We start from the raw sequence: 9,508 nt of genomic DNA, 5'->3' as shown, positions 1-9,508 counted from the left end.
CTTTCCATCAAGCGCTCCTGAGCAAAGAGAAGAACCAGTGGCAGTGCGAGCTGTGAGAAAACACAGCAAGAAGCGGGAAGGTGCCTGTGGGAATGGCCTATGGGCCCGGCCGTGTCATCGCGGAGCTCGCTTTACAGCTGACCCCTGAACTTTGTGCACAGCAGTTGTTCATGGCTCTGGTGATGAGTCGCTGGAAGGAGCCCAAAGGGATCGTAGAGCCCAGCGCCTGGCGCTGCGCAGCACCACCCGGATTCACGCCCTAGCTCGGTCTGACCGTGTCATGCAGACGCTCCTTGAGCTCCGGCTGCCTCGGGGCTGTCAGTGCTGCGCTGGGGATCCTGCTTGTGATACACAAACGTGCGGCCGCGTACTATTTGGAGGGGAAAAAGAACGCCCGCCCGCCAGCGCTCTCCGCCGCTCCCGGCGCTGTCCCTCGGCGCTCGCCGTCGGCCCGCAGCCAATCAGGCGGCTCGTGGCAGCGGCGGGAGCCGTGCGGCGCCATGGAGGAGGTGTGCGCGCGGTTCGTGTCGCAGAAGATCAGCAAGGCCCGATGGCGGCCCCTGCCCGCCGCCGCGCTGCAGCCCCCGGAGCTCTTCGCCACCGGCTCCTGGGACAACGAGGTAACGCGGCACGGCCTTACCGGGCGGGTCGCTGCCTCCCCCGCCTCGGGCCCCGCAGGCGCCTGGGAGCCCTTGTCCGCAGCCCACAGGTAAAAGCGGCCGTGTCGATTCCCTGCAGGACAACCGCATCTCCGTGTGGTCTGTGGGAGATGCGGGAAGCGCGGACCTCAATGGGGAATATCAAGGAGAGCCTCAGCTGCTGTGTGACATCCGGCACAACGGAGACGTGATGGACATGCAGGTGAGGGAGCTGCTCTGTAAGGGCTCGGCATCTGAGGCAAACGGGGTGACAAGGAGCTGACTTGGGGGTTGGAACTACATGAGCCTTGAGGTCCAACCCGGGTCATTCTGTGATTCTGTGACTTTTAACAAAGAAAGTTATGAAGAGTGGCAAATTAAATGAGTATCGGTTTGTGGGTGTTTTACTGCTCTTACCCACACATCTGAATACTCTGAATTGAAAATCACCATCCTGGTGTTGATATCAACTCATAACATGCTTGTTAATCTCTTTAGTTTTTGGATCAAGAGAGAATTGTTGTTGCCTCATCAACAGGAAGCGTGACTGTGTTCCGGCATCATCAGAACAACCAGGTAGGCGCCTGCAGCTGCAGTACGGGTCACTTGGATCTCAGCGTGAGATTTCTCAAATGAAAAGCAGGAGGCATCCAGAGTCAGCAATAAATTCATTCAAAGCATTTTAGAAGTAGATTTGGTTTTGTACCTGCACAGGGAGAAAAACATCTTCAACACACACAGCATAAATCAGATTCCAGAGCCAGACAGATAGGGTTCTGTTAATATGTTGTAAGCAATAGACCACTCACTAAAAATGTACTTGAGTTTTTATGTGGTTATATATATGAGAATAAATAATTTCAGGGGGTGGGAATGAATGAACTTGTACTTTTATTTATTTGCATGGCACAACAAAGACTAACATCTGTTAATAGTTTTATGTGGTACTTAGGATAAACCGAGTTTCCTTCAATCAGAATCTAAATCTTACACTTTGTAAAGGCTCAAGTTCTATTTCTTTGTCCTAGGAAAAGATTGGAGGCTAAGTCTAGTGAGAGATACTTCATATTCAGACATAGATCCTATTAATTCCAAGTTCTCTCTCTTGTGTGAAAGAGATGGTTCAGAGCAGACAGCGCCTCACTGAAGGGAGACCAAGGAAGTTCAGATTTCTGGTTCTTATTTATGTAGAAGATTCCTATTGCAGTGAGGTACTATGGCTTTCCTGGAGCTTCTTTCCAGTTGTATGAGTATTTGTGAGTATTCCGAAAGCTTTACTCAATCGGGATCGTTATTTACCAGCAGACTCTCATGTCTGGTTGCTACTTAGACTCTATCTGCCAGTCACCGGTGGGAGAATGCCCATTATCATGCAGACCAATACACAGCTTGTGGTGGAGCAGCGTGTACCGGAGTCATCTGCAACAACCCAGAAATTGTCACTGTCGGAGAAGATGGTAGAATTAATCTCTTCAGAGCTGACCAAAAGGATGCAGTAAGGACTATAGGTATGTCAAGTCAATGCTCAGCATGTTTTGGTTTGGAACATCTCGGTTGGTGTATAGAATAGAATATTTATTTTAGCCAAAATATTGTGTGACAGAAAGGAAAGCAATTGAGAACTGAATTCAATATCACAAGGTGAATGTATTTCTCCATTCATTCCTACATTCCTCCAGACTTCCAAGTATTTGAAGTATGTTTCAGATATGTTTCTATATGCATTCAGTTTGTAAGTTATGTTTTAACTGATGGGGATGTTTTAAGATTTAACATTCCCAGTATGCTTCTGTTTGATCTGGAGTCATTAAATGCTCTGATAGAATGCATGAGATAGTTCTATTTCCAGAAGCATCGTGTCATCAATTGTTTATAAGCAGGGGTCGGTAACTACTGTCATTTCAATTCATTATTTATAGTAAGCTTAAGCCTTGTGTTATCCATACTCAAAACCATCAATTTGTGCTGAATTTATTCTCAGCATTTCCATCTTGCTGCCTTCATGGAGTAGCATGTGGAAAACAAACTTAAAAGCAGAAATGATATGAAGCGCAGTAACAGCATTATTGATAATGGAACTTTCTCCCTGAAACCTCAGTTTGACACGTTGCCTGTGTTTCTCCTCAAGTGAAATCTTGCTTCAGATTGAACAGATGAAGGAACTTAGACAGTGATAAGCCAATTAAGGAATGAAGCTCCCTGGGATTTCTGGAGGGGGGTATTTGTGTGTGCAGGGCTGTATACATGCACACACAAAGCAAATCCTATTAATTGCATACAGTTCTTTACTGAAGCTCTCTGAGAACTGCAAGTAGTCATTTTAAAACATAGGAAGAAACACAGAAGTTGCACAAGGCAGAGTTTTATCAGTAACACTCAAAAAAAACAACCCTGTAACTCTTCAACTCTTCAGCACTGAGGGGAAAAAAGTAATTAGTTAAAAAGGTTTATTTTAATTTCAAGTTTTCATTTATAAATGGATACCAACACAGAATGTTTTGGTACAGGTTTAATGGAACAGAATGTTTTGCTGACTCAGGAGGGAAATGTCCTCACAGATCTCTGTTTTTCTCTGAGCAGTTGCTCAAATGATTGTATTCAGATGTAATAATGTGCAGGATGCAATCATTAGTTTTCTTAGTGCTCATTGGTGGTATTATGTAAAAAGGATTACTTTGTACTGGTAACATAAACTGAGACTGCACTGAGGTGCTGAGCTTAGCAGGAACATATGCATAAAATAAATCAGATGTGAATTAACTGAGAAATATCCTTTTGGAAACAGAAATAATAAAATATAAACAGAAATAATTCAGTCAAGTGTGTGACTTGGTGAGTGGATCTTACTTGGACTTAAGTGGAAAGGACTAGCAGAAGCTCATTGATTAGAGGTGGTTTAACACTAAAAGTTGGAATGGGAGAGAAGAGGGAATGTTGGAAGATGCTTTAAAGTTGCCTGGGATGGGGTTAGTTTAGTTAGTTTTTAAATAGCTGGAGTGGAAATAGGTTTATGTTACCCCATCATAATCAAGATTAAAGAGTTATATAACACAGAGTGATTCTATATGGATGCAGTGCTTGTTTTAGTCTTTCCTAAAGCCTCTTGTTTCAAGTCAGTTCTGTGACCTGTTCTTGGCTCTTGTAGAAAACTGTGATCAGAAGGAGCACTGTAGAAAAGGACCTGGAAAATGGCTTTCTCATTTGTTCAGATTAACAGACAAAGCATTGTTTCTGTTTGTCTTTAAGGATGAATATAATATTGATGACTGCTCTTGGAAAGTGCCTGAAGAAAGTGTTTTAAACACCGATTGCTGAAATAAGTGCTTCTGTGTTCCACTGTTCTGTGTTCTCAGCAAGAGTTACAACTTCTTGTAGGAGAAACAGAAAGGAGAAGAGCATTCTTAAAAACTCCGCAGCCTTTCTTGTATTTGTGGATTGAGAGCTTGTAAAGAGAACTCTCAGGAAAGTCACAGGCTCGGCTAAATTGATTATTCTTAGGTACTCCAGAAAGAAAACTTACGGATTAGGAAGTGAGTCAGTAAGAACTGGATCTAATTAAACACAGCTTCTTACAGGTTTGTCTAAATAATATTTCTATAGGAAGCAAGGTTATTCTTGCAACACTTAAAATTTCACATAACGCTGGGCCATCTCTGACCCTGAGAATGTAGTCTGGTTTTAGAAGAGCTGTTTAGTGTTCATTAAATGGAGTTAAGTGTTCTGTAGGTTTACCTGAACTTGTAGTTTAATGCTTTGCTAACCTCTCTTGCAGACAATGCAGATAGCAGTACGCTCCATGCTGTGACTTTCCTTCGCACGACTGAGATCTTGACGGTAAATTCAATTGGACAGTTGAAAATATGGGACTTCAGACAGCAAAGAAATGAGCCAGCTCAGATATTTTCTTTGTAAGACCTTAATTTTTGTCTACTTACTGAGAAGCACATGCTACTTCATATCTGATTTAAGTCTCTCCTGTTACCACCTCATTCTTGGCTATGGGATGATAAATAACCTTTTTTTTCCCCCCCAGAATATTTCTACTGCTTTGCTTTACTGTATTTCAGTACCAAAAACAGAGTCTGCTTAATTGCAGTTGTGACTGAACGCTGTAATGGTCTGCTTTGTGATTTAACTCTGAAGGACTATTGTATCTGCATGTTCGTTCTTTAAGAGCAAAGCAAAGCACAGCACTTCTTCCTGTTTAGCTGATTAATTATACATCTGTTTTTTTCCAAAAGGCCTAAAAAAAAATGCTGCGATTTGAAATGTTTCTGAAGGATAACTTTATGCCTTTTAAGGTATTGTGAGAAAACAAAGCTGGATTCAAATCCTGTTGTTTATGGAATAGTTCCCATTGCTGTTAATAGGCTTAGGGTTTGGTACCTGGTTAGCGCCTTATCTCCCTCTCTAACTCAGGTCTCCATCTGTAGCTGGCTGCGTATATTGCAACTGTAATTATAACTTGAATATCAGAATTACCTCCTTGTAGGCATACTTGAAATATTTGTACACAAGGCTTTCTCATCCTTGCAAAGCTGTTGCATGTTGTGTAGGTGCCTTGTGCCCAAGCACACAGAACCTGCTGCCCTCCAGTCATAGCAGCCTGTTACCGATATAGGTCTTCACTCCAGTAGGTGTCATGTGGCTGCAGTTGACACAGTTGCCCTGTCGGTCAATGCTTATGGACTGTAAAAAAGAGAAAGTGTAAATTGAATGAAGATATAATTTACACATTTATTTTTCTTCTTCTCCTTTACAGGACTGGTGACAGAGTTCCACTGCACTGTGTGGACAGACACCCCAATCAGCAACACATTGTGGCCACAGGGGGCCAGGATGGGATGCTGAGTATCTGGGACATCAGGCAGGGTACTATGCCAGTGTCCTTGCTAAATGCTCATGAAGCAGAAAGTAAGTATCCGAGTTAAGGAAAAGAGAGGTTGTCTTAGGAAAAGGTTCTGTAAATCCTGGATAAAATCTTGGATATGTTTAGTAGTAAACAATTACATTTGCTGCATAAAGTGCCTTTATCCAGTTGGTTTTGTTTTGTTCCCTCTCTGTATGTGAAACTGTTCTCATCTAAAAGGCAACTCTGTTTAAATTAAAGCTAGAATTAGAAGCAGCTCTTTGTTAGTCATTAGAGACATACGATCTCATTCTGGGAAGGAGTATGTGTTGTGTGCAGATTTAAACTAATAGTCGAGAAGGTGGCATAAGAAATCATTCAGAATGCCTGAGTTTACAGAAGATTGTAAATTCTAGCAACATACACAGTATTGAAAATAGGGTATTTGATATATTTTTCCCCTCTCCTGTGGAGGGAAAACTGCAGTGATAACTAAAGGTGGGGCTTGGGGCCTTTCTCCCCACCTATCCACCACACCAGCTGAGAATGGTGGGAGCTGGGGTGCATGTCCATATCATATTAACAAGAGGACATTGAGCTGCATATCTGATACTTCTGAATTGGTTTTGTTCCTTTCTGGACCCTGAGGGTCCAGGCTGTCTTCACTAGTCCGTAACGTTAAAAAAAAATAGTGTGAAGTTCTCCTAAAGCAATAGCATCCTTCTGCTTAACTGGAGCTCGCTTTTCATTTCCTGTAGCTGACAGTACTTTCTCACCACCCTTCTTGCAAGCAAACCTGTAGGAGGCACTTGCTGAGTAACTCCATTCTGCATACAGCCGAGCTAAATAATGCTGCTCCCACTGGTGTATATTACTATTAAGTACACTCCTTTTTATTTGTGCAAACACTGTAGTTTTAAATTATATATCCTACATTGCTGTGGAGACAGTAGGACCACACTGGACTTTGAGGCTCTTCCAGGCTGGGTGGATAAGTGAAATGCATTTGAAATGGCTGGACATGGTGGTGGCTTTATTATCCATACCACTATCGTTACTGAAAGAAGCCATCCTGGTTTACAGTTGCAAAGCTGTCTTTCTCCTTTCACTAATAACATATCGGTTATTTTAAGACCAAAGTGAGCTCTTAACTGTTTCATAATCACTAATTGGATTTCAGTAATGGAGAAACCAAACTGCTGTTAGGATCATTGCAATGTAGAAATGTTTAGGAGCATGGTTAAGCTTTTTAAGTATGCTTTTTTTTTTTTAATATTTATAGTGTGGGAAGTTCACTTCCACCCATCCAACCCGGATCACTTATTTACATGTTCTGAAGATGGATCTCTTTGGCACTGGGACACTTCCACAGACGTATCTGAAAAACCATCTTTCCTTCATCAGGGTAAGGGCGTCTGAAGCTGGATCACATTTAATTTGTCAGGTGGCAGTGTCATTAAAGCCAGTGTGCTTATTCATATTATCTATTCACTAATACAGTCTGAATTCAGAAAATTTAAATGCTTTACGTTCTTAAAAAGTAAGCACTGATAGGCACTTTTGCTTAAAAGGCAAACACTTGACCAGGTTCTTCTGTGTTATTAGTTTGTCCTTTCCATACCATGTCCTGTACATAAAGAGGCACATCTGGTGTTTCAAAGATAGGCTGAGTTCAGTTCAAACTCGTACATACATAGAAAAGACATGAAGGCAGTCTAAATGACCTCAGTCTCCGAGGGAGATGTATAACATATTATAATGCCAAAATAGATGGTAAGTTATTAAGATAGAATCATAGAGTCATAGAATTACCCGGGTTGGAAAAGACCTTGAAGATCATCAAGTCCAACCGCAGCCTAACCAGAACCCTAACTCTAACAACCCTCCACTAAATCATATCCCTGAGCACCACATCCAAACGGCTCTTAAACACAACCAGGGATGGCGATTCAACCACATCCATGGAGAGCCCATTCCACTACCTAACTACCCTTTCTGTAAAAAAGTTCTTCCTAATATCCAACCTAAATTTGCCCTGGCGCAACTTGAGGCCATGATAGTAGAATTATGAATTTACCTTCTTGTAAACTTCAAAGTCATGGCTGGAGAACTGTTCCTGAATGAAACCAGATCCCTTCGTGTTGTGTGGGATTTTAGTTGATGATATGATACTGACGTAATAGATACATTTCACACTCATAAGGACTGCTTGATTGTTTGTAACTTCTAATTGTAAACAGTGGAGAAATGTTCCCCTTCTTTATAAACTGATCTCCCTGTCTTCCCTATTTTCTTTTAGGAGGAAGAAGTACTGCCTATCTTTCCCACAGCACCATTAACCAGTCTGTAGTAAGTGCCTGGCTAAGCAACGACCCAACCAAAGACCGAATGGAAATCACCAACCTCATTCCAAATCAGACTTTGTCTGTGAATACTTTAGATGTTTTGGGACCGTGCCTAGTGTACGGTACTGATGCAGAGGCTATTTATGTGAATAGACAACTTTTTGCATGAAATTCTTCCAGTATCCCTTTCAAGTGCTGATTAACTACAGAGAAATGTTGTCCATTTGATTTGGGTTCTTAACTACACTGAGTATTATCAGCACATGTGGATGAGAGGCTTTCAGCTTGGTCCTGCCATTGCAAGACTGCAAGTTATTCCAGATTCTGAAAGCTCTCACTCACTGCTGATATTCCAGCATGAGTAGCTGAGCAAATTTACATGTCAGCTCCCTCTGGTTTCTAACCTGATGTCTGCTTTTGCTAAGCAGACACGGTAGTTGCCAGGGCAAAAATCTATGTTGTAAGATTATTCCCATAATACACCCAAGGTGAAGTAAAGGCAACACAAGATTTTTTTTTAGTTTTCCTTGTTTCCTCTCGTTTCCTCTTCTTTTTCTTTTTTTGTTAATTTTTTTTAGCATGAAGGCATTTTTCTCAAGTATTAATTCAAGGCCAAACGGTAGGGTTTTTTGGCATCCTTTTTATGCCATCTGATACAGATTGGGTTTTTTAATCTGAAGGGGTTTTTTTAATGTATTTTGGGAACATGACTTTTTATCCGAAGGCTTGAGGATTAGAGAGGAAGGCTCTTAGAGCTCTGAAATGAATGTTAAAATGTCCCATGTTAAAACTTGATCGTGATAACCTGTCAGTTACTCTCTCAACAGAAGACCACTAATGTAGTTATGTGGTTCATAAGAGAGTTCATAAGATTTGTTGACTGTGTTTTTGGGTATGAGACTGAGACCTCCTCAACTTAGAACATAGTCCTGTCAGTCGACATTTTGCATCTGGTCTGTTGTAATCTTTGGAAGGTTGACTTTATGGATAATGTCACGTCTACCTTTTGTTGCAGAGAACAGTTTCTCTTTTTAATAAATGTTTTGCACAAGGATGGTGATGTGACTTTTATACATCAGTTCAAATAGATGTACCTGTAGCCATCTGCATGGGAAGGTAAATGAGTCACTGGGACAGACTCTGGGAGTAGGTTCAGGCTGGACATTAGGAAACATTACTTGTCAGAACGGGTGGTCAGGCACTGGAATGCACTGCCCAGGGAGGTGGTGGAGTCACCGACCCTGGGGGTGTTCAAGGAATGACTGGATGCTGTGTTGAGGGACGTGGTTTAGTGGGAGCTATTGGCAATAGGTAAGCGGTTGGACTGGATGATCTTTTAGGTCTTTTCCAGCCTTGGTGATTCTATGATTCTATGCTATGGAGGGCAGTGCTGGTCCTGGGGCAGCAGCAGATGACATTACAGGACTTTGAAAGGCATTTTCCATTAAACGAGCAGTAGAACGTATGTTACTTTGGAGGTATTCTTGGCGTCCTGTTGTAAGGATCTCCCGATGTGAATCTCTCGTACAATCCGGCATGGCAGCGGGGCTGCTGCCAACACACCCGACAGTCCTCAGTTTCGTTCCCGCGCCGTGTGGCAGTGCAGCGTGCTGCCGTAGCACAGAACCGCATCCCCCGGCGCCAACTTGTGCCTCCCTCGGTCCCACACAGCCGCC

General features: G+C 42.4%; 1 protein-coding gene across 1 annotated transcript; it reads left to right on the top strand.

Annotated features, from left to right (window-relative positions):
* Positions 1-474: 474 nt before the first annotated feature.
* Positions 475-8,886, top strand: NUP43 (nucleoporin 43). Its single transcript, XM_015858197.3, has 8 exons — positions 475-620; positions 739-861; positions 1,137-1,214; positions 1,969-2,146; positions 4,411-4,546; positions 5,401-5,552; positions 6,770-6,892; positions 7,787-8,886. Exons 1-8 carry the CDS (start codon positions 501-503, stop codon positions 7,999-8,001), a joined length of 1,125 nt encoding a protein of 374 aa, XP_015713683.2. The 5' UTR covers positions 475-500; the 3' UTR covers positions 8,002-8,886.
* Positions 8,887-9,508: the final 622 nt, after the last annotated feature.

The sequence above is a fragment of the Coturnix japonica genome, chromosome 3 (assembly GCF_054131305.1).
Source record: "Coturnix japonica strain WE chromosome 3, WE-NBRP24, whole genome shotgun sequence".
Taxonomy (NCBI): Eukaryota; Metazoa; Chordata; class Aves; order Galliformes; family Phasianidae; genus Coturnix; species Coturnix japonica.
The sequence above is the reverse complement of the archived record's forward strand: the minus strand, read 5'-3'. Positions and strand labels throughout refer to the sequence as shown.

Coding starts and splice junctions, on each gene's coding strand:
- NUP43 (XM_015858197.3), top strand. CDS start 501: ATGGAGGAGGTGTGCGCGCGGTTCGTGTCGCAGAAGATCAGCAAGGCC. Junction 862..1,136: donor GAGACGTGATGGACATGCAG/GTGAGGGAGCTG, acceptor TAATCTCTTTAG/TTTTTGGATCAAGAGAGAAT. Junction 2,147..4,410: donor GGATGCAGTAAGGACTATAG/GTATGTCAAGTC, acceptor CCTCTCTTGCAG/ACAATGCAGATAGCAGTACG.